Below are 24,064 nucleotides of genomic sequence, written 5' to 3' on the forward strand. Positions count from 1 at the left end.
GTCATAGTTTAGAATTATTACCCAGTGGAAGGCGGGAAGAGCATGGATATATTATTCACTCACAAACGGAGCAAGGACAAGGTATGATCCTGGGAACTATTTTGAAGATCGTTTTACCTCCTGATATTTTTCACGTTCTGATTCACACGTCAATTCAACAGTATTTCTGATAAAAAATGAAGTCCCATAAACCACGTCTCACGGGAATTCAACCTGCAAGAATCGCTCCACTTCTGTCATGAAGTCTATTTCGACGCATCTCACGAGTCTTCTTATCACACCCGGAGATTCAATCAATCGGTCGTTCCAACGTCCGCATGGGGAGGACTTGGGCAAAGAAGGATGAGAGGAGCAGTCTGCTGGTCTGCATTTGCGCAATGCTTGACTTCGGTGGGGTTTTCTTTAGGCATCGGAAGAGACGACAGAGTCTCCGTGCCAGGGCCTTCGCCGACGCAAAGACAAAATTCGATAGCAGCATGATTCATCTGAAGTAGACTATCTCTGTCTGGGGCCAACCGATGAACAGCGGCGGGGCGGATACTGGCGATTGAATGGTCCAATTTCAGAACAGTGGTGATATTTTCATGGTATTGCTCAGACGAGATCTTCGATCGGTTTCTAGCTAAGAACTTCAAGAACTTATGCAGCTCCAGCGCCTCGGGGCATGTCCAGCCAACAGCCAAAGACTGTGGTAGAAGCCATTTTTGGACAAATTGGAAGGCGGAATGCTCGAGGTGACGTTGCAGAGTTTGGAGGATCAGATATTGGGCTCGAAAAGGAATGTGTGTCATAGGCAGTCCGAGCATGGGATAAAGAGTTTCTATGAACTCTATCAAGAGAATTAGCGGAGTGACTCCAACCCCCGGTTTGGACTTACCCGTGGCGTTCCTTGCCCGGCAATGTTCCAGGAAGGGTTTCAAAGACCTGCGAAAAATCAATTAGAGAAAAGGTCGACCACCAGAGGACCCATGGAGGTGATTTACAGATGGCTGATCAGTTGCGGGGACCATGTATATTGGGCAGCAGCGGAGTCTCGATCGGGTCTCGACGAAACCATGTTCCGACGACGGAGTCGGCGTCAACATTTCTTCATCGATGGTACCTTCTCGACTGGTTTCTGGATACTGACCCACGAGGCACCCCGGTCCACATGCACTGGTTGATGTAATAGAGATGTGGGCGGCATGATGTCTCGCAGTGCTTGTAACTCGCGACGGAATAGATAACAGTCAAGCTAACGGAGAGGATGGAGGGGGGAAAGCATTTATTCCAGGAGGCGAGGGCAAAAGGCCTACAGACAAAAAATCGAGTGTGCAGGCAAGCGATCCGCCAAGACGAGTTGTCCATGGAACGCTTCTTCAGCCTAAACCTACATAGTGGCATAGTGGCTGCGTGGAAGCCGTTTCACCATGTGCGGAAACGTTGAGGCCAATGATTTGCAAATCGACTCGTTACAGTACGAGGCAACATTTGCAGACTTCTGAAGCTACAGAAAATTAAGCTGCCAAGGCGAGTGCTCCATGGAACGCCACTTCGATCTACACCCCGTGCCAGCTGCGTTGAAGACCTTTCACCTAGGTCAATCAACGTTGAGGAGGCAAATTATTTCTCAAGCGGAGCCTGGTTCCATCCAGTCGGACGAGCCACGTCCTCGCCCGCTACCCCCGAACGCTTTGCCATGCTTATTTCAACGTTGAAACGAATGCCTCATTGCCCAGCAAAGAAGCGCTCGCGCGGCACGAATGCCGGATGAGAAACTCTCATTCAGGCGAGATATGCGCAATTGGTGCCTCCGCAATACCCGACGCGAACTCCGGACGACTTCAATTGCTTGCTAACTGAGTTGAGGGCCGCTTCACCTTTGCCAACAACGTTGATGGGGCAAATGATATGTCAGGCCTAGCCCCAGGACAACCACGGCTCCAGGTGGATCCATCCACTCCACCAGCCCTCCACTCCAAACTCTTGAAAATTCTTATTTCAACGTTGGATCAACCGCCTCAACGCCCAGCAAGAATGAGGTCGCCCGGTGCGAATGTCGAGTGAAATCTCTGGGTCCGGCATAATGTATGCAAGTGGTCGCTGCCGAAAAACGTACCCGAAATGGCATAAAAGACGCTCTTTTCCCGTCGAAAAGAAAAACAGGACTTTCCTCCTCACACTCCCGAGCCACTCGGGTGTTCTTCGCAGGATAAGATCTGCGTTACCAAGTGTTCTTCGCAGGATAAGCTCTGCGTCACCAAGTGTGCCTCGCAGGGGGGCGCTGCGTCATGAAGTGAACTCCACAGTCGGCATCTGTGATGACAAAATACCCGCAGGGGGACGCTGCGTTACCAATTGAGACCCGCAGGAGAGTGCTGCGTCAACAAGTTCTCCCTGACAGCCAATGAGCCCTGTGATTGTAAAAGTGTGCTCCTCACAGCCAATGAGCCCTGTGATTGTAAAAACGCGCTCCCTCACAGCCCATGAGCCCTGTGACTGTAAAAATGCGCTCCCTCACAGCCCATGAGCCCTGTGACTGTAAAAACGCGCTCCCTCACAGCCCATGAGCCCTGTCGTTGTAAAAATGCGCTCCCTCACAGACGATGAGCCCTGTGGTTGTAAAAACATGCTCCCTCACAGCCCATGAGCCCTGTGACTGTAAAAACGCGCTCCCTCGTAGCAATGAGCCCTGCGTTGTAAAAATGTGCTCCGCAGGAGACCGCTGCGACACCAAGTTCTCCCTCACAGCCTTGAGCCCTGTGATTTTATAATCTTGAGCTTCCATGCAGCCTTGAGCCCTGCGTTATCAAATTTGTGCTTGTTTAGGCGACCCCTGCGCCGCGGTGCTCGTCCTGATCCTCTGGCGATTGCAGGCACCTCTTCGTGGTGTCAGAGACTAGTATTCGAGGGAGTTACTCGAAGAAGCCAAGACCTGCTCCGAATCGATAGAAATCAAGATTACCCCAAGGGGCGATGTTTGTTATGCCATTTAGCCTGTTTGTAGAGTCCACTATTCAGGTTCCTTGTTCGCGTAAAGTATTTTGTAGCCTAGATCACGCCCTGAGCTTCAAAACTGTGCATTTCTTTCACGTAGTGTGAAGTAGAGCATCGCGTCGTGGGGCGGCTACAACCCCGGTGTAGGGCAGCGTGGTGGCCAATCTGGGTGGCGGCTGAAATCCCAAGTTTCCCGTGGTGTGAATGCTTGTCTCTGCTGGCTAGCAGTGTCGGCAGAATTTGTCTTGACGTAGTGAGATGCGAGTTTTCGACACTGAGTAGGTGGTGTGTTGGCGTGCTGAGGGTGTTGGCGTGCTAAGGGTGTTGGCGTGCTGATGGTGAGGACGTGTTGATGGGGACCGGACCAGTGAATCGTGAATCAACATGTTGATGTGCGGGTGACTCCCGGGAGGTGAAGTGGCGGCCAACGGTAAATACCCATCCCCGCCATAGTGGGGATCTTTGATCCCTCGCGAATGCAAAGGTTGATAAACAGTGCGAAATGATGATTTCTAAATATTAGGTCCGATATGGTAGTACATACTCCGGTCGCTCTTCTGTATGACATTCTCTCGGCGCGAGCTTCATCGCGTACTCTTTGGCGATATTCTGTGTCTGAGGTAGTGTCGCTATATGTCAGCTTGATATCTGATATATATATCCCTAAACTAATGCTATTATGTACATTATCGGCGGTAAAATCGAAAACGAACCACCAGAATAACAGCGATAGAAAGCTTGATTCTTCCAAACATATTTCAGTTATCACTTTGTGTCGGCCTGATCAAATGAAAGACACTTGTGGAGCTCAAAACGCTGATCTTGCTGGAAATGTGCCAGGAGGAACGGCGGGTATGATTATTTGGAAAATCTTGGGTATAATTAAGCAAAATTCGCGCGCGCAACACCTCTCATATTGTGGTCTAATGGAATTTGCTGCATTGGCTTTCTAATAACGGCCCGGGTTCGATTCCTGCGGGATACATTCAGATGACCCTTCATCAGAAAGACGGATTTAATTAAACCTGCTTGATTTTCCGTGTCATTTCGCGTTTTCTACGGTTGATTTTACCTCTTGGCCATTTCGTGATTATAGTGAAACCACGTTTCATAGTCGAGCATGCCGGATCAAGGCAGCATCCGCCGGTGCTCAGACGTGTGCCACGGGCGACTGAGTGCACTGACGCGTCGCAGCGTCTCGCGTCGGGCAAATGTGACATGTCCGCACTGACAGAAACATGACGGCTACGTTTGAAGTCAACAAAAAAGTCTTATCTACGAGTTATCACAAACCCACCTGGCATCTTTCGAGTAATGATTAAGCAGTTGTAACCGTCGCGGCAACCGACTGGTCGTACTTTGCGAGGCTACTTCTGCTGATGAGTTCGTGGCGTTCGGTGATGACATCGAGGGGGGAGCATTCGATCTAGCACCTATTATCAGCAGCTGGCGCAAGGTGGTCGTTCGCTGACGAGAACGTACTGATCAGCTTTGAATCGCCGCCTGCATTGGGACACAGCCAAAGCAATTTGCTGTAGGATACATTCGATCTAGCACCGGTTATCAGCAGCTGGCGCAATATGGTCATTTGCAACTCACCGTGCTCGTCGCCTCGGTGAGATCCCTTTATACCAGCCACAATACACTATTCCGATCGAACTCGTGGAAACGGCCGAACCAGGGCTGTGTTCCACTGCCTCCCTATGTCAGCATGGTTTCCGGTGACTGAGGGTGGTACAGACTTGCCATCAATGTAGTCTGTCATCAGCACAGGCAAAACAGTGACGAGGTAGCATGCGTCAGCTTGAGCACACGTGCACGAGGGCCTGGGATCACTTTGTACCGCGGGGAAATGGATGTGGGCAATATCTTCCAATGCGTAGCTGTTTCTCTTTTTTGTTCATGCGCCAGGCACGTCTTCAACCGGGTCAGGGCAAAGTACCACTGGACGAGAGATTCATGGTATTTTGTTTGCGACAAACTTCGCCCCGACCTGAAAATGACTGCTCTCGCGGCGAGGGATCTAGGGTAGATCTAAGCCACGGCCTGTCTTATCGCTTGCTCAGCTGCAATCAGGGGTTGAAAGAACTGGCCTTTAGAATATTGCCAAAAGCTCGTTTCAATTTGCCGATTGATGCTCCTCGGGGAAATAGTTGTCTTTTTCTGTGGCCGTCGATTCTCGGCTTCTCTTCGTTGTCGCGGATGCTCCGGTGGCTCGCTCGGTCAACAGTGAGGCCGGCTCATGGCCACCGACAAGCCTTCGGATCGGACGTGGGCAGGAGGTTCATAGCCGTCAGAATATTACGAGGTACTAATGCATTGACTTTTAACCTTTGTCCGGGCAGGGTAAAGCTGAAGAGACGAATGAAAACACTTTGGAATTTTACCGTATGGCTAAGCAGAGGGCATCAAGCCTTCCTGAATTGGCCCGCTAATAAGCCAGGTGAAGAGGCCATTTCAACCACGTCTTCAGAAGCAACAAAGGCGCAAGCGTAGTGAGATTCAGTGGCTTGTCCCATCAGGTTGTTGAAGCTGGTTCAGTTTCGAAGACGAGGGGGGAACCTAGCTCTGTCAGGTCGAGGGTAATATTGACACGCGCCCTATGAAGAGAAAGAATCATCAGCGATAGTTCCTGAGAAACAGAAAGCCACGAACAGATAGCATTTTTGCGGAGATTTAAATGCAGTACCGGGTGTTGGAAATGGACAGGGGCAAAGCACCAGCGGGACTTACAAGATATTGAGCGACTCGCGATAGGAAGTTTTCCATCCTACAGAGAGGGTCGTCAGCACATTGTGTCTGCCTTTGAAATTGCTGCAGTCTTTAAACTTACGTTGTCAGTTATTGCTGTCCACTGCAGGGGATCGTATAAAGGATGGCACCTAATTGTCTTCAATCATTAGCAAGTAGCTTATAAAGACAACTTGTAACTCACCGTGCTCGCAGCTTGGACCATTCCAGATCATCCTGAAAGTTTCGTTCAATGGCTTCTCAGAGGAATAGTGGCGGCGGGGCTGATATCGAGCGTTTTTCTCATGTTAGCATGATTCAAAATGACTGTGCAGCTACACTCACTTGCTGTTGTTCGAAGTCCTCTTGTGTCGAGAAAAGCCAGGCTGGTGGGACGCAACAAGTCAATCAATCTCGTTGCACAATTGTAAAGTCAACATACCAAATAGTAGCCACGTAAACGAGAATTGATCGATATTCTTTTAACCGAAGTGACAAAGGAATGCTTGCGAACGACTATTCTGCTGGCGAGGGACCGGGTATTTATAGCAATCCAGCGAGGCATTCGGTCTGCGTCAATGAGATCATGATTGTGAATTGTGAGGGCTCAAACACAAAATTCTCTTCAATGATAACTGGTTCAACATTTCATCATTGGTTTAATGCAATTCTGAGAGAAATTGAATTTTGCGCCTGGTGATCCAGACAGAAAATAGAAAACTTTTCTGACTGTTGGCATTGTTTAAACAGTCATGAGGATACCGCAGATAAAAACCGATGACGGGTATCAACATTCACCACCGTCAGTCCGCCCTTTACTGCGACGGGCAAGGTGACGAGATCATGCGATTTCCTTTCACTCACCGGCGATGAGCCCGCTACTCCACGCAACAGCAACTCACCAAAGGCAGGCAGACCACAGGGTTCTTCGTTGCCTACCTCGCTTATCGGAGAACATCCATCACACCTACACAATATCAAGTAGATACAAGCTATGGTACGGCGCGGGGCTGATTCGCACAGCCCTATCTCACAACAGAGTTTCTTGTACAGTGAGCCAGTCATTAGTTTGATTACGTGTTTGAGAAAACAAACCTCTGCGGTCAGCCGCGTCTTTGCAAAGGCATTACCCACATCAATCTCCTCGGAACGAAGCGGATCCGGGTGGGTACTACTACTCGGGAATATAAGCCAATTAGTGCCATCAATGGCCCACATGCTCACAAGTCGTCTTTGAAGTTATTGGTTAATAATTGGCCTTGCTCCCAGGAGCCTGTGGGTCCTGAAAACTGATGCGATCATTGGATACCACTAATAGAGCAGAGGAATAATGAGCCAATCGGTGCCATAAATAATCCATATCTGCCACAACGCCTGTATAGAAATAATTGGTCCGAAATGGCTATGAGCTCCTGGAGCCTGAGCCTACCATTACACCTACCATAATTGAATGATCAGAACTGAAAGCCGAATTTGGAAGCAGTGCGAGCCACAATACGATTTGCAATCGCCACGGGCCGACTCGACGCCGCTTAACCGTGTCAACCAACACAAATCAACCCTACCCCGCCCCAACCCCAATCTAACCCCACCAACTACCTTGTGCCAGAGACGGTAGACGCGCTTCAATTGCCGATTATAGGATGTTGAACACTTAAAGAAGCGCTTTCAAGCCAGTCTACTAACTGATACTAACCCACAAGGACCCGCTAAGATAATGACATTCGAGATGACACATACTGAAAGCAATCTTGTATGGGCTTCCAGGAGGCACAGCATTAGCTAAGGTATGTAAATTTAGATCAGTGATAGTTGCCCTTTCGGTTCAGCCGCCGGGCGTTAATGAATTGTGTGTGTGTGTGTGTGTATCACAAAAATGAAAAATCATTACTACACAAAGTCGTCCCTGGCAGAATTCACTATCAATCCACTAGGGTAGCATAGGCTGTAATTTCAATCCTCGCCTCCCCATATAGCTCGTTCACCCCAATCCCGGTCCAAGCAGGACGATTTTTGCCAAAGTACTTCTCCACCACGAACTCCATAGCCTCGTCCACCTCGCCGCCGCTCAAACCTCCAGCATGATACGAGGTCATCTGGTAAACAGCGTGAAGCCCACCCTGCACACCCGCAGCAGCGAGAGACGCCTCCACATTTGCGAAAGCTAGGTCAAACTGCTCGACCAGCGATGACGGGTAGCTGAGGTCTTCGCGCATTCCGGTCTGCCCAGACGTGACAACCTGGCGGGCATTTGGTGGAAGGACGACAGCGGAGGAAATATGCAAGAGGGATGAAAGCTTTGCGCCCATGCCGGCTGAATTGAAGCACATAATGCCGTGCGCATTGAGGGGGGGATTTGTATTCCTCGGACATTCTGTTGGTTGAGAGAGGGAAGATTTATTGAGGCACGATGGTTGAAGTTTTGGTGAGGGAAATAGTATGTGATCCTCGTGATGATTTTATGGTTTTATGGTCTAGCTTTCGATTCTACATATTTAACGGTCTATGCAGGAGCTTTTATACGGGCTGAAGCCCTGTGTTGTGGAGGTTTAGCCCGAGAGGAGATAAGGCCTGGGAAAGCCATAGCGAGCTACCGGAAACCCTTCCTTGGGTTTTAATTTAGCTATACGAAGCTAGATTGCTAATCCTCCGCCTTATCAACTCAGCTTTGGCCCAGGTTATTCCAGAGTTGGATTTTGTAGATGTAAAAGACAGCCTTATCGTGAATAAGTGGAAGACCCCGGACCCCCCTAGTACTTATCGAGTAGATTATTATGCAAAATCTTCTAGGGCGAGGTGTTGAACCACCATCCTCTCCGTTCGCTATACGCATTTACAAGAATGTTGCTTACTTTGCCATGTCTATGGAGTTGCATGTTCGCACGCAGAATTATGTTGGTACTGCTTTATTACGAGATGATCAGATGGAGATACCAATTTGGAACAAGTACCCAAATTTTACCTTTAATGATACATAAATTGCTTGATTGAACTTAGGTATGGATCGCCTGAAAGTTCTATAGATTCAATTATATATGGTTCCGAGTCTCACTGCAATGAAATCGTACATTTTTAGACGATAGCCACCGGGTTATTTTCCGCGTCCTGTAAAAATTCCTCCAGTGATCGAATCTTCAGGCCCTTGAAATATTGCTCCTTCTGACGTTCTAATTTTTCCTGGGTAGGATAGCTCCACCAGTCAAAGAGAACTCAGCATATTGCGCCGCAGTGACATCATCGTCACCCAGTTGGCCCTGTTTGATGGTGTCCCGCAGACTCTCAAGGGATACATAACGGACCTCCATGTCCCTCCCATGATCCGCCAGCAACTTTGCAACTCTGTTCCAGGTGGTCGTTTCACCGCATACAAAAGTTGTGGCCTCCCAATCATCTTGATCAATGAGGCGCGCTATAGCTGCCGCCGTATCACGCGCAGCAGTGAACGAAATCAACTCCTCACCTGTCCCCGGGATAGTGATCACGCCCGCCTCGAAGTCGACGGGGTGGAAATCACCAATATCCTTGATATACCGCGATCCCGGCGACACAAAATAGTCAGCCAACCAGCCCATATTGAAAAGAGTCCACATGACATCCTTCTGGGCGCGCAACGCCTCTCGCACGGGCTCGTGGTTTGCGTAGTAGAACTCGGGTGACTCGGGATAAAGATCAACGTTTCCACCGTATTCGGAAGGCATGAAGCGCTTGCATTTTGGGCTTTTCTGACAAGCCTCCAAGAGAGCTAGGTGTGAAGTGACGCTGCCGAGCGTATAGTCGAGTAGGGCGGAGACCAAACCGTCGCAGTCTTCCAGGGCTGCAGCCAACGATGGGACGGAGTAGTCGGTTGGGCGGAACGAGATGTCAGGGCGCTCGAACCAGGGCTTTAAGCTTCGGCTTAGCACAACGACTTCATGGGAGGCGGCAAGAAGTTCTTCCACGAGGTATTTGGCTAGGTCGCCGGCACCAGCAATTGCGATACGCATGGTGGTTATGGAAGGGAGTCGGGCGAGGGGACGATTTTCAAAAAGAACAATGTCAAAATTTTGATTGATTATGAAGAGTATTGGTGGACATATGTTGATTTTGTTGTTTTTTCCAGCTGATAAATCTTGAAATCGGATTTCAAATCACATTCTGTGAATGATCAAGCCACGTGAAGTATACAATCTAGATGGATCTACTTGGGGCTCGCCATCACTTTCCATCCGGGTGGGTCCTATCGGGATTTCTCGGGAGCCAATCAACACCTTGTGATTCTTATCCATGTTCAATCGCCTCACTGTGTTCACGTTCAATAGTACATCTTAGGAAAATCAAACAGTTCGTTAGTTGACAGCGACGTAGTAGCTCCATCTGAAGAGAAAAGACGATCCTCGCTGTCAATTGCTATGTACTTATCTCTAGTGAAACGTATGATAAAAGGACAAACGCGTCCGTTTCCTGAAACGAAAACAACCTCGAGATTTTATTCCCGTATTCACATTCCCAGCTCTTCATAGAACATATTCACAATGTCGAAAACCAGCCAACCCCCTTCATTGCGATGAGTACCAAACACAAGCAGCTCTGAACAAATATTAGCGATTGTCAAAGCGGACGGTAGAGTCATTACTTGAAAACTTCATGACCCTGGGTCAAGTCCAGGACCTCAACAACGAAATAGATGCCTCGGTGGTAGAAGCGAACTTTGGTTCAACACACAGTGATGAATTCATCTCAAAATTCCACGGCGCCAAGACCAAACGAATCACCAATATTGTGACGATACGACAAAACTTCCGCGACACGCTACTAGATAGTGACTCGGTGCATGTCATTGCCGAGCGAGCCTTCCAGGAGGAGGCCCAAAGCTACTGGATGAGCACCGCGCAGGTGATTGAGATCAGTCCAGGAAATGACGCGCAGCCTCTTCATCTCGATCTGGAAAACACTCACCCCTTCATTCCCATGGGACCTAAAGGGTCCGGAGGTCTCCCTCAACTTTTTGATTGCGCTTTCGGATTTCACCGAAGAGAACGGGGCTACGAGGGTCATACCTGGCAGCAACCACTGGTCGGACTTCAACGACCCCGGAACGCCCGAGATGACTACCCCAGCAGAGATGAAGGCGGGCGATGTGCTTTTGATCTCTGGGAAAGTGGTTCATGGTGGTGGTGCCAATCAGTCGGGGGATGTCAAGCGTCGAGGTCTTGCTTTCACTTTTCAACCGGGGTATTTGACACCTGAGGAGGCTTATCCGTTTTTTGGTTCAGATGGAACTGGTAAGGAAAATGAGTCCACGAGCACAGAAGATGATCGGGTTTCGAAGTCAATATCCTAAAGGAAGTCCGGGGCTGTGGCAGATTGATTATAAGGAGATAGGTGACTATATAGGGCTGTAAAATTGAGCCAAACCTTTTTTGAAATAGTCGAGTTTGATCGAAATGGACAGTATTCTTTAGTGGAATGCGTGTTATAAATATATTTATTGGAATGAAACTTTGGAACATCAGGATATAGTGAATCACTAGATAATGAACAAATCCAATCCCATTTCCGCCATGACTTCCCCCCCAGCTCACAAAGCAGCTGCCATTATCACGGACCCTTGCGGCATCCCTCCTGCGCCAAACTTCAACAACCACAGACAAAGCCGAGGGCATACTTCCAATGCCCAGTCTTGCCTTCGTAGAAAACCATCTGAGGAATGCGTTTCGTGACGTGCGTTCGTCAGATTCGCATGCGACCACAAAAATTGGCCATAGTATCCCACAGCATCCAAAGGTCATTTCATGGATTTCGATATTTCGTAGATGTAAGAGAGTGTGACGTACTACCCCTTGAAGGTCCACTGACGCTGTGTGCAGTAGGTTGTGTTTGAAATGAATATAACAGGCATAATAGAACATCATTTTGTAATCCATAAGTGCCTGGCTTTCGGGATCAAAATTCGCTTTTCTGGTCAATACAGGAATCGGTCTGTTGAGCCGAATTTTAATCTCAAGCCCTTCCAATTCAGTCTTGGAAGGAAGGTAGGGAGAACCAATAATATGATTGATATGTGTGATGGCCTCCAATATGGGTTTCGTGATACCGAAGTATTGATCAAGAACATAGTCTGTGCCTAGAGAAATGCTTGTAACACCAAAAGTTGAATCTTGGACGTAGTCTGAGTCGCAAACGATACGAGCATGGGTGTTCCCCAAGGATTTATTCCCAGCAGCCCTTCGGAGGACGGATCCAATAGCTTCAGCACATAAGAAGAACTGATAAGTCACCGACTTTTGCAAATGAGTCCATTTACCTCGCTCAATGGACTGTAGCCATGCACGACCGCCTCTTAAATGGTTGCGCCAGGATGAGAAGTTGCCATTGATAACCTCTGTGAGCGATAGAGCACTGATTGTAGCCAGAACAACTTCTAGCTGCGCTTCGCGTTGCTGCATTGATGCCTGTCGGAGATACTCGAGACTCAATTGGTAGTGTTTGATGGCGCTAATGGAGTAAGGAAGGCCATTTGAGTCTATGCGCTGGGATTTGTTGAAAGCCGACAACGCATAGATCGCATGAAGCAGAGCGGAGTTTTCAAGTAATAAATCTTTGCCTATCGAGGATTCCAGAGCCATGGGAATCCAAACGGTACGGTAAGGATTCTCTACCAAGCTGACCGATATCATCAGGTCGCTCAGATGCGTCACCCAGTAATGCATTAATTCTCGTTCTTCTCGGGGTCCCGGCTGATCGAGAGGTGTGAAATATTCGAGCGGCCCAAGAGGATCGATAGCGTCTTCCATCCAGGACTCCCAATGGAATGCCACTTTGTGATGCGAACGGGGTTGAGAACGGCATATTTCAGACGAAATATGAAAATCTTTGTCTTCATTATAGTGCAAAACCCCATATTCACCCAATCTCTTCAATGTGGTTGAGATACAGGACTCTTTGGAAGACGAGGTTGTAAAGAGCGAGTTCCCATCTCCTCCGATGGACTGATTTGAGGACTCCACATCAACACAATAGCGTGAGTTTTCACTGTCTGAGATCAAAATCCCGGGGGAAATTTCTGCTTCAGAGGATGGCAGCCTAAAGACCGAAAAGGGGCCATCTTGCTCTTGATCGAGGACGATCGCTGCATCCAAAGTCTCGAGAGAGATATCAAGTTGCAGTTCACTGAGTGTGGGTCCATTGCTCTTCTGCAGCTGGGAAAACAAGCGCCTCTGGGCGCCCGTGTGATTATTGTTGTATTCATCTGGCCAAACCAGCTTAACTCCGTAGCCCTCACAATGGAAGGACCCTTTGCTGCATCTGACACAGACCGGTTTCTCTTCACCGCATTTGACTCCTCGGGATCGGCAAGTCCAGCAGCCTGTGAAAGTCTTTGATCGCTTCACAGCTTCCCTAGGCCTTCGTCGGGGCATGGTGATATTGAATTTTCAAATGGCAAGTGACAAAGAGACAATCAAATGGCGAAGGCTTCCCAATGGTGGAGACTAGTGGAGCCTTATCGTTGAGAGGGAATTGCCAGAGAACTAAACCATAAGCGGTCCGTGAGCTTAACTAAAACTAAAGCGGTTAGCAATGCCTATGCGAATATCAAAGTCTGCGATGATTCATCACCGCCCCACATCTCGCTGTGAGTTTCCTGAATTCTGTCCATGCTCCACGTTATTGGTGGTTTCAATTGGTCGCCATTCCTAGGGTTGTCAGCTTCCCATGACGTCCCTTATCTGCTATCCAAAGATAAGGAAGATCTTCCTCGACAGGGAGGCAAGATTGAACACCACTTACCCTATGCATATCTTCGTATTTCATATCGGTGGCTACTGTCGTATCTTCAAGTTCATGTCCGTCACAGATAGGTGCAAACCTAGTGGAATTAAAGTCTTCCGAATTCTCCAATTCTAGGCCCCATAGGAGAACTCTAGGCTGTATATAACTGTTGTTCGGGTCGAATAATACGATGATTCAAGTTTTAGTTTTCCAAAGCTGATGTTCCCACCCGTCAGGGCCCTGTTTAGTTTGTTATTGATCGTTTTCATTATGTCCGACACCACTACTAGTATGAAAGGAAAACAAGATATGAAGACTTTAAGCACCAATGAAGACGATTCTAGCCATGAAATCGGCATCGGCGATGTCCAGGTCGTCGGACTCGACAAACCGTTCCGTCTCTGGAGCGCACTAGGAATCTCGTTTTCCGTCACTTCAGTGCCCTTGGCAATTGGTACATATCTTTCAGTCAGTGTTGGCGTTGGTGGCAGTCCAGTATACTTCTTTGGATACATCGTTTCTGTTATCTTCAACCTGTGCATCTGTGCTTCCTTGGCAGAACTAGCTGCTGTTTTCCCACATTCCTCAGGTAAATAGATACTCATCCTTTTCTACACTCTTTTCTCCTGCTAACGGATAATTTGAAGGCCAGGTATACTGGACATCCCAATTAGCACCTCAGCGATATGCTCGTGGACTCAGCTACCTCGTTGGCTGGCTGTCAGCGGCTGGATACTTCTTCTGGACAGCAGCCACCTTCCTCATCACCTCCGAGTTGATATTTGCCTTGGTCCAAATCTGCCATTCCCACTTTACTCCTCTAGCATGGCACTACTATTTGGCCTATTTTGCGATCGGTCTATGGGCACTGTTGCCAAACACCGTTTTCTTCAAATGGTATCCTCTATTTCTGCAAGGCCTGGTGGTCTACATCAATCTCGGCGGCCTGTTTATCCTCATCGTGCTACTTGTTCGGTCAAGCCCCAAACAAACGAGCGACTACGTATTCAAGGACTTCGTGAACCAAACTGGTTGGTCATCGAATGCAGTCGTGTTCTTCATCGGTCTGCTACCGGGCCTCACAGCCGTTAACGGATTCGATAGTGCCGCGCACATGGCAGAAGAAATGTCGGAACCTTCACGACAGGTTCCCCAAGTCATGTTCATCAGCGCAGTAGTAAGTGCTATTTCAGGACTACCAATGATCTTGGTTTATATGTTCTGCATCACAAACCCCGAAAATCTCCTGGACCCCGTGGGTGGACAGCCGATCATCCAGCTGATGGTTGACTCTCTCCGCTCGCTTCCACTTTCGATCATCGGAAGCTTGATTTTCATTATTTGTTTTGGCTGTGCCAGCGTAACGTTGTTGACGACTTTCACCCGGATTTGGTGGTCTCTGGCACGCGAAGGCGGTGTTCCTTTCTCCAAATTTATGGCCAGGATCAGCCACTCCTCACAGCTACCGATCAACAGCATAATTTTCTCTGTGATTGCCTGCTCTCTCATTGGTCTTCTTGAACTCGGCTCTGCAACAGCACTCAATGCGATTCTGGGCTCCGCCGTTCTCTGCATCTTTTCCTCCTACGCCATTCCAATTACTTGTTCTCTCTTGAGCAAGCGATCTGCCGTTGCAAGGCCCCATTATTTTAGTTTGGGCAGGGGACTTGGCACAGCGTTAAATCTGGTCTCGGTGGTGTGGATCGTTTTTGTGTTCGTCTGGTTATGCTTTCCTTTGTATCTCCCAGTGACGATGGATAGCATGAATTGGGCGGTCCTAGTTTGTGCTGTTGTCATTTTGATCAGCGGAATCAATTGGCTGATACATGCGAAAACTGGGTTCCATGTTCCTAGCGCCATATGAAGAAGCTGAAACTTATGTCTTCGGTATACCCGAACCCATAAGAGCCATCGGACGATAATTCAAACGTAAAATTAATATCACGTGAAAACGATCCAATTAGATGATCAAAACTACGATGTATTGACTCCATTTATTATTATCCCTACTTTTGGTGGGTGGACTTAGAACTATATTCCGTGATTTTAGTATAGTACCTTCTATGCATGAAATGATGTATCCCAGGAACTTATTGATCGGGGTAGCCATTTGAACCTTGGAGGGGCACATTTCCATCCTGTGTGAAACTTGACAAAAAGCGTGCTAGTACTATGTTCTCACTTCAGGGCTGTCATGTGAAAAGAAAACAGAAATTTAGATTGATGAGTGAACCTTGGAACTGTAAAATCGGGAGATAGGAAATTCACTGAATCAAAATAACGAGAGCAAGAAACACATTTAAATCCTTTGTACCTAATAGAGCGAAAACTACACAGTAAGCTGCAACTAGACCCAAGGATCAGCCGGCTCCTCCGCTCCGGTCCACATATCAGTGTTGTCGGGGATAGTGGGATCCAGCAATTTTCTGGGATCAGTCGAGTCCACCCATCCCAAGAAAGGCTCGCTCAGGCTATATCCAGCAATCTTCTGAATATCGGCCGGATATTTCCTCATGACATCCATATCTACAGAAAGATACATGTTCTCCTCCTGTCGCAAATATCCCTTTGTCATGAAACTGGAGAAAATAAGCCTCTCCTCATCAGTGGTGGTATTCGCCGACCCGCCATGGAAGCAAGAGGCAAGCATCATGAACGCATCTCCGCGCTCCATCTCAACAAACTCGCAAATTTCTTCGTTTGGCGGGGTGTTCTGATCCCACAGGTGACTACCAGGGATGAAGCGGGTGGCGCCATTGGCTTTGGTGGCCTTTTTACCAGCAACGAAAAAACCAATGCTGCTGTCCCGCTGATTGCCTTCACGACCGGACGGATACACATCTGCGAAATGGGCATATCGCTGGTGAATTGAATCGTCACGATGCAGAGGTTGCGCCGATGCACCGGGCCCGATGCTGAAGACGATGGTGTTGGAGAGCTGGGGGCAGGAGACGGTCCATTGCTTTTCGTTTCCAGACCAGAACCATTGCTTTTCCGTCAGCATTCGTTTCGATACACCTTGGAACAGTGGGTGCATGACAATATCGCGCCCGTAGGTAGGGGACTTCTGAAGCGCCGCGGTTGTGCGTCGGGTTTGTGATGGGAAGAATGAGCCACTCCATGCTGTGTCCTGCTCAAGTCCGGGGCGTACGTCAACCCTTCGATAGGTTAGTTTGTGTTCTGAATGAATTTGGGTAAGGGTCTTGCTTACTCAATCTGGTCGAGTGCTGCCTGTCCCACTGCATTGCGAATAATCACACCTCCGGCCAGTTTGAGGGCAGCGACGATCTCGTCAACTGATGCCGTGGCCTTCACCACGGGAACTGATAATCTGGTCTCGACAGTCATGGTTGATGCGCAAATAAATATGCTTGGTGATTTGTGGAAGATGAGCAAAGTAGACTCAAATTTCTGAGAGTGATTAAATTATTGCAATGTCGAACTGGGTCCATGAGCCTCCTTATATCTTGATGGTTCTATCCAGGGTCTAACATGTCGCTAATATATCAAACAAGCTCAAACCTTAGAAGACTCAAGCGGCATCGAATCATTTGGCGCATATTGTGCATTGGAAATTGATAGCGACCTAGACTTGGATGCAATCTCTGAGATTTGGACAAGATACCCTGATATCCCGAGCGGCCAGCAGCAGTGGATAGTGTCAAATTCCCCGTTTGCAAGACTAGATAAGCTCATAGGATTGAAAGCCAACAGCGACAAAGTCATCAAGAAGAAATGATAAAATTACGTATGAACAAATTTTGTTCGATGCAGAGTAATTTCCTATCGCCTATCTATCAGATTCGGGTCAGTGTGGCGGACATTTGAAGGTGGGGCTCAAGGACAACCGTATTCCGCGCTAAGGCTGCTTCTGAGTAATCCACAGCGAGCCCCTTCATTCGAGACTATAACGCTCGGAATGCTGCGATAATATCTACGTACCAAAGGTATATGAGGGCCAAGCTCCTAATAATATACCAAGTCCTCGAATAAATATTTATCCCTACCATTGACCCAACCGTCTCGATCTCTTGTTTGCACATTCGTAATCCTCAAGTTCAACCGAGCCAGCGCAAAGAGTCAATCTCTTTCAAAAATGAGCTCAATTTTAAAGTTTCTCCAAGGCCGCGTTGCAATCGTCACCGGCGGATCCCGCGGTATCGGAGCCGGAGTCGCCCTCGAACTGGCCAAGCGCGGCGCGAACGTGCTCATCACATACAACCAGGCCAGCACACAAGCGACATTAGTCATCAACCAGCTGAAAGAGCTCGGCGTCGAAGCAGAAGGCGTGCAAGTCAGTGGCAGCGACCGTGATTCTCCTCGGCGAATTGTCGGTCAAGCCCGTTGAAGCTTGGGGCCACATCGACATTATTATCAACGAACGCCGGCGCCGGCGATGACTCCCTATTATGCGACCTAACAAACGAGCTATGGGACAAGTTCCTCGACTGCAACCTGCGGTTCCCGATATTCCTAGTCAAGGAAGCGGTACCGCACTTCGGAACGGCGCCTCGTATCGTCAACATCTCCAGCGCCATTGCACGCATGGGAGGCTCGTACAGCACGGCGTATTGTGCGACAAAGGCGGCGCTGGAGGGGGTGACGGAGATCTGGGCACAGGAGTTAGGACAGAAGCATGGGGCTACTGTTAACTGTGTTAATCCCGGGCCGGTCAAAACGGATATGTGGTTGCGGGACACCGAGCAGGCTGTTCTTGATGAGTGGGATACGAAGATGAAAGAGATTCCTGCTGGGATAAGGATCGCTGAGGTAGATGACATTGCACAAATTGTGGCTTTCTTATCTGAGGAGGGGAGTCGCTGGTCGACGGGGAGTACGGTGAACGCGAACGGGGGACTTTGTTTCGTTTAGACTACGCGTGCCGCATGTGTGTGTGTGTGTGTGTGTTGGGTACTACGACGCTGAATTTTTAAGTTGCTTGTGCCCTGGTTCACCTCTTCGGTTTACCCATTTGACATTTCAGATTATTTTGATTAGTAGACAGTCTTTGCACAAAACAATTAGCCATCTGACATAAGCCTTGTATGCAAATGATGCAAATGATGCAAACAACAAAGAGGCTCGCTATAATCGCCATGGAAAGGTAATCTAAGCCCGTCTAGGGTGAGCCCTCCTCTCTCGATCAAGCCGCTACGTCAATCTATTTCTGGTCTTTAGTGAACCAATGGTTATTTAAATAAACTATCTTGCTCATGATATCAGTACCCTACCTACATACCCACCTTTTGTAGACAAAGAGTTATCGATGTATCACCACGTACGCTAGCTCTCGGTCCTTACTGCCAAGATCTGCCTGGAGAAAGAACTCTGTGGGTTTCTCCACCGTATCTCAGTCCAAACTTCCTGGCGACGATTTCTAATTAATTGGCTTAATGTGGATACTCGTAGCAATTTAATATGTTTGAGTATCAGAAGGGGATAGTAAATGCGAGGTGAAGGCGGCGGGGGGGTTCTAATTTCCTCCAGACTTGCTCTTGGAGTTGAGAGAAGTGAGCCCAAGGGACAATTCAACAGGGATAAATTCGGTTGACAAGAGCGGTCGCATCGCCCTAGGTCGTTAGGATCGCGTTTGTCTCAACTTGGATCGCTTGAGACAGAGAGTTGTGGCAACGATCGAGAAGACGAAACAGTATATTGGGCTGCACTCGCCGCTCTGTCTCCTTTCGCGCCTGTCTCTCTCCCTCAAGCTGACACCGAAGCTCGGCAATTGCTTTTTGAATGATTGATCTTACAATCCCTTGGATGTTCCTACTGCACGTCAAGTTCATCTTGAAGATAGCTCCGAGAGAAGCCGTGCATTTAAATCTCTATGCTCCCATCCTTCAAGCCTATGCGCAATGGTGCTTAGCCTCTGTCAACCTGAAGTTCCATTCGTCTATTTCCATGAGTTCCCTCGGACAAGGCTGACCGGCCCGCAGATACAAAGAGTGGCTTCGTAGCCTGGATTTGGTTTAGCACGACGGAATTCAGGCCCACGCGGTACCTCATTTAGCGACCCCAGAAGCCCGTAAGTCGCTCATTCATTTCGGGCCTCCTAGATGCTTGAGTCCGTTCCCATAGGTATGCACGATCAGCAAGACGCGTCTATCAAGGCGGATGACGTACATTCAGAGAAAAAAGTATCTTTCATTCTGGTGCTGTTAAAATTCTGTCCTCCACAAGTGCTAAATTATCCGCAGCTCTCCTGCAAAAATTCTGACTTGAATTTCTCAATTCCTATGATCTGTCGAGGATAGTGGAGCGGCTACTTACCACTGCCTCCTATTGGTTTCCTCACTCCCCCGCCTTTCTTTGTCTTCTTGATGTAATCCGAGACAACATTTACAAGCAACTCTCGAGTATTCCATGGGTCCTCAGAGACATGGAGGAATTGATCCCATCCACATATCAACTATGAACCAATTCTGCAGATTGTATTTAACATACTATCTGCCTGCCACTCTTTAATCAATTCAATCTGTCAATTTCTACTGATTTTTTCCCCTTCCAATAGAATCCCCCACTCGTTGCAATACTAGCCATTACTGATTTAGCATGATCTGACACTTTTTATACCTCTGGTAGACCACAAACATTACCGTAATAACAGATCCTGGCAAGGGCTAATCATACATGCTCAAACACTCTATAGTGTTCATGTGGCGTACATCGCTCTCACGCTTAACAGATTATTGTAAATTATCGTAGATTGCCATAAGTAGTAATCTGAAACGTACAAAAAGAAATGAACGGAGATTCTGGCTCAGGCTTTCTTCCTTTCCACTGCCTCTCTCTCAAATTATAAGGTGGCATACGTTCATACACAGATGAACCACAATTTTATCTATGAGTCAACCACCAGGTATTGCTGATCTATAAAACGCCACTATTTGGTCAACTTTACAGTATTTTTCGAAAATCAATTATATCTCTACACTCTTATAACTTAATTCTCGGAAAATAAGTCCGAAATATGCAAGTCCTGATAAGATATGATTGTCAAACCCTGGTCCCCAAACCACTTCCTAGAATAGTGTTCAAATTTTGCAAGATGGATTCAAGACCACAGAAAATGTATTTTACATAAAACTACTATATACACTACCATTGAACCTCTTCTTCCCTCCTAGGCAGCAACTAGGCCTCCTTACCTATTTCTCTTATACACTATCTTAAGGTTATTCACTAGAACAGATGGGATGGTCTTGGTAGCCATCACTGAAAGATGCAAGGTACTCTACTGGGATTCTGGTCCATGAGTGACAAGTTTTGGAACGTGGTTTATTGAAGTAAGCCTTAGCTTATTACACGACTATGATGGCTCTTTATAGACATGACCTTTCAGCCGCCATGAACAAACCATTTGATCCGGGGTATGGCCCGATACCGCGAGGAACGTAAAAGATAGAATCAAACCCCTTCTTGATATGATATCACCAGTGCTGGAAGCCGATAGCGAGAGAGTTCATGAGGTCGTTGCAACTTAATGCAATTCCAACTGATACAAGAAGACAGTATCTAATCTATCATGCGGCCAATTACCTATCGGCGTGCACCGTGCGCTCGGTCTGATAAGTACGATAACGAGGAGCTCGATGTTACAATCACATATGAGGCAAGCAACAGCGAGCCTTCCGATCTAGGACAATGACTTGGAATAATCCAAAAAAATTATGAGTCTTTCAGGACTATATATTCGCTCTAGCTCGTTGTTTTATTTACTCCAGCATTTGCTCTTTCCACTCTCCAGCTTTTCCTTCCGCTAGTTTGCGCACATAATCTACATATCGAGATCGACCGATTTTCACCAAGACTACCTTCGAAGATGGCATCCACTCATAAGTCTCTCCAAGGCCGGGTTGCAATTGTCACTGGTGGCTCCCGTGGCATCGGAGCCGGCATTGCACTAGAGCTGGCAAAGCGAGGTGCCAACGTGCTCATCACCTACAACAAAGCCGGCGCTCAGGCGGCCGGGGTGATCAACCAGCTTAAGTCGTTGGGTGTCGCCGCAGAAGGTGTGCAAGCTGGCGGCAGTGACCGAGATTCACCGCGACGAATTGTGGCCAAGTGCGTGGAGACCTGGGGTCACGTTGATATCATCATCAACAATGCCGGTGCCGGTGATGACTGCCTTCTGGCCGACTTGACCCACGAGCTCTGGGATAAGATCCTCGACTGCAATCTTCGATTTCCTACCTTCCTCGTCAAAGAAGCTATGCCGCATCTTGGTACCGCTCCCCGAATTGTCAATGTCTCCAGCGTGATCGCCCGCATGGGCGGCTCGTATTCCACCGCTTACTGTGCGACAAAGGCGGCGCTGGAGGGAGTAACCAAAGTATGGGCCCTCGAACTCGGTCAGAAATATGGTGCCACTGTCAACTGCGTCAACCCAGGTCCTGTGAAGACCGACATGTGGTTACGAGACACCGACCAAGCTGTTCTTAACGAGTGGGATATTAAGATGAAAGAAACTCCGGCCGGGGCAAGGATAGCAGATGTTGATGATATCGCACAGATTGTGGCATTTTTGTCTGAAGAAGGCAGTCGCTGGTCGACTGGCAGTACGGTGAATGCCAACGGTGGGCTTTGTTTTGTCTAACCACGGCAATGTGCCTGTAATATAATATTTCTACCCTCTAGAAGATTTATTTTTTTCAATACAAAACAACCTTTTGGTATTCCCACTGTGTTGCCATGAAGAACGGGCTACTTCTCGGTTAGGGTTACACATTCTACCCAGCGCCAACCAAAATAGGTCTAGATCCCCATAAAGTATAAAGATAAAACCTCTTCTCCGTGTGAACGTTAAAAAATATGTCGAGTTTAGGATACCACTGTGGATCCTAGGAGACCAGCTTATGCATCGTCCGACCATTTCCCTATAACTTAACATCATTCCCAAGTAATATAATTCCCAGGCGAGCGGTCAACCCCAAAATACCATTTTATTGGTGACCTCACGCAGTCAACAGGGATAAGGAGCGTATTGTTGGGCCGTAACAGGTCACCTGTCTCTGCGGTCTAAAATGGAAACGCATCAGACCGCAGCGTTAGATAGGGCCCATCCACGCTCCCTTGCAGGGAGGCAATGTGTCTGTATTTTTCAATGATTTCTATATACAAAGGGAAGGTGGGGGGGATCCTGTGTTAGAGATGACGAGCTACCACATGAGGTGAGCAGTTAACTCCCGTGAGACAGTTGCAGGAGTCAAAGAACCCTTCAGTAATCTCTTTGTGGTCATCACGCCCATAACACTACCCCCATTATGTGAAGGGCTAAAATAAGAGTTAGATTCAATCTAACTAGGCCACAAACTGTGTACAATAAGCTTGGAGACGAGAAGGAGTGGAACAAGCAAAACACTAATAGAAGTGGCAGGCAAGGCGGTGCCAGAACGCGACAGTATAGCGCTAAACCCGTTACACATGTTTGGGGGTGATCGGCTCGCTTGTGAATTACGTCATGGGGAAATGGGCGGACGATGAATAAGCCGGTCTATTTGGACCTCCTAAACTCGACACTTTAGGGATAATTATGGCAACCTAGTTGAATTTAGCAAAACGGATTAAGTGCTTCATGATTCCGTGGCTAGTCCAGCGTTTCCCACGGCGTAACCGACTTTGAATCCTCGCTTTGAGCACTGGAAATTTCGTCGCACTCTAGAATCTCGTTCAGACTCTCCTTGATGATAGAAATTCCCATCAAGAAAAGTTCGTCAGTGATGGTCATAGCCACACTCATCCGAAGGCGATTATCCATTGGATATAAGAAGACTCCCTTGTGCAGAATCAGTGCCGCAAGTCTGGAAGGGTTGACACGTTTATCAGGATAGCCACCAACGAGTGTAATGTTCATATCGGACCCTCAGGCGGTGATGAATTTCACAAATGGATATTTCCATGTTGAAGTTTCCCTCTCCCAGATACGCTGCATCTCAGCGCTCCTCTCTGTGAGATTCTCCTCATCGTAAATATTCAGGGCAGCGGTAACTGCAGCCAAGCCGACGGCAGTGGGTGTAAATGTAGATGCGCTCTCATATGGCTCGACTTGTCCAAGAGTATCCTCATTGCGGAGTATAAATGAGGCCGGATATGCGCCACCACTGATTGACTTGCCCAGCCCTTTGTGTAAGTTGATAGGTTGTTTAGCCTCGGCTGGCTGCGTAGGCGCTCAACCAACGCCTGGCCCTCTGCGACCGAGATACCACCGCTGTGGGGTATCTGTCGTGTCGACCGCTTAGCCTGTTGCCGTTCTTTCTCGTTTCCAGCGTGTAGATCTGCGTTTTCCTTGGCTAAATACAATGCGGTATATAGCTATATGGAAGCCATTGATTATATGGCCAAACGTCGCTTTGGAAGGGCTCGGTCCACTCGGAGGAATAGGGTTACCTATCTCCAAGGATCTACGCCCAAGGTGAGACTGAAAGGTGATGATGAAAAATGGGTCGAATCCGCTACGTTAGTATTGATAGATTGGCCAAGAGTATCGCAATACGCTACACCTTAGTTATTCGGTGTCGAGGGTAGGAACGGTGTAAGGTTTAAACTGGCATTGACTTTGAAAAGGGTGGCTCTGTCAATCTCTGCGCCTTCGTGGCAGATGACAGCG

At 48.0% G+C, this 24,064-nt stretch overlaps 9 protein-coding genes across 9 annotated transcripts; 4 read left to right on the forward strand and 5 right to left on the reverse strand.

Annotated features, from left to right (window-relative positions):
• Nucleotides 1-7,628: 7,628 nt before the first annotated feature.
• On the reverse strand, nt 7,629-8,036 carry N7481_001484 (uncharacterized protein; the record flags this gene model as incomplete). The annotated part of the gene is made up of 1 exon (XM_057260703.1): nt 7,629-8,036. The coding sequence occupies one exon, from the start codon at nt 8,034-8,036 to the stop codon at nt 7,629-7,631; it is 408 nt and encodes a 135-aa protein (XP_057128535.1).
• An 837-nt stretch (nt 8,037-8,873) lies between these two features.
• On the reverse strand, nt 8,874-9,689 carry N7481_001485 (uncharacterized protein; the record flags this gene model as incomplete). The annotated part of the gene is made up of 1 exon (XM_057260704.1): nt 8,874-9,689. One exon carries the CDS (start codon nt 9,687-9,689, stop codon nt 8,874-8,876), a length of 816 nt encoding a protein of 271 aa, XP_057128536.1.
• Nucleotides 9,690-10,329: 640 nt separating this feature from the next.
• Nucleotides 10,330-11,026, forward strand: N7481_001486 (phytanoyl-CoA dioxygenase family protein; the record flags this gene model as incomplete). Its single annotated transcript, XM_057260705.1, has 2 exons — nt 10,330-10,578; nt 10,667-11,026. 2 exons carry the CDS (start codon nt 10,330-10,332, stop codon nt 11,024-11,026), a joined length of 609 nt encoding a protein of 202 aa, XP_057128537.1.
• Nucleotides 11,027-11,319: 293 nt separating this feature from the next.
• N7481_001487 (Zn(II)2Cys6 transcription factor) lies at nt 11,320-13,103 on the reverse strand (the record flags this gene model as incomplete). The annotated part of the gene is made up of 2 exons (XM_057260706.1): nt 11,320-11,385; nt 11,520-13,103. The coding sequence occupies 2 exons, from the start codon at nt 13,101-13,103 to the stop codon at nt 11,320-11,322; spliced, it is 1,650 nt and encodes a 549-aa protein (XP_057128538.1).
• Nucleotides 13,104-13,746: 643 nt separating this feature from the next.
• On the forward strand, nt 13,747-15,319 carry N7481_001488 (uncharacterized protein; the record flags this gene model as incomplete). Its single annotated transcript, XM_057260707.1, has 2 exons — nt 13,747-14,044; nt 14,103-15,319. The coding sequence occupies 2 exons, from the start codon at nt 13,747-13,749 to the stop codon at nt 15,317-15,319; spliced, it is 1,515 nt and encodes a 504-aa protein (XP_057128539.1).
• A 483-nt stretch (nt 15,320-15,802) lies between these two features.
• N7481_001489 (phytanoyl-CoA dioxygenase family protein) lies at nt 15,803-16,803 on the reverse strand (the record flags this gene model as incomplete). The annotated part of the gene is made up of 2 exons (XM_057260708.1): nt 15,803-16,613; nt 16,667-16,803. 2 exons carry the CDS (start codon nt 16,801-16,803, stop codon nt 15,803-15,805), a joined length of 948 nt encoding a protein of 315 aa, XP_057128540.1.
• Nucleotides 16,804-17,551: 748 nt separating this feature from the next.
• N7481_001490 (SDR family NAD(P)-dependent oxidoreductase) lies at nt 17,552-18,327 on the forward strand (the record flags this gene model as incomplete). The annotated part of the gene is made up of 2 exons (XM_057260709.1): nt 17,552-17,749; nt 17,806-18,327. The coding sequence occupies 2 exons, from the start codon at nt 17,552-17,554 to the stop codon at nt 18,325-18,327; spliced, it is 720 nt and encodes a 239-aa protein (XP_057128541.1).
• A 2,953-nt stretch (nt 18,328-21,280) lies between these two features.
• N7481_001491 (SDR family NAD(P)-dependent oxidoreductase) lies at nt 21,281-22,054 on the forward strand (the record flags this gene model as incomplete). The annotated part of the gene is made up of 1 exon (XM_057260710.1): nt 21,281-22,054. The coding sequence occupies one exon, from the start codon at nt 21,281-21,283 to the stop codon at nt 22,052-22,054; it is 774 nt and encodes a 257-aa protein (XP_057128542.1).
• Nucleotides 22,055-23,044: 990 nt separating this feature from the next.
• Nucleotides 23,045-23,311, reverse strand: N7481_001492 (uncharacterized protein; the record flags this gene model as incomplete). Its single annotated transcript, XM_057260711.1, has 1 exon — nt 23,045-23,311. The coding sequence occupies one exon, from the start codon at nt 23,309-23,311 to the stop codon at nt 23,045-23,047; it is 267 nt and encodes an 88-aa protein (XP_057128543.1).
• Nucleotides 23,312-24,064: the final 753 nt, after the last annotated feature.

This window comes from Penicillium waksmanii, assembly GCF_028829765.1.
Source record: "Penicillium waksmanii strain IBT 27052 chromosome Unknown utg000001l:1.0-4852451.0:1.0-4856178.0, whole genome shotgun sequence".
NCBI classification, from domain to species: Eukaryota; Fungi; Ascomycota; class Eurotiomycetes; order Eurotiales; family Aspergillaceae; genus Penicillium; species Penicillium waksmanii.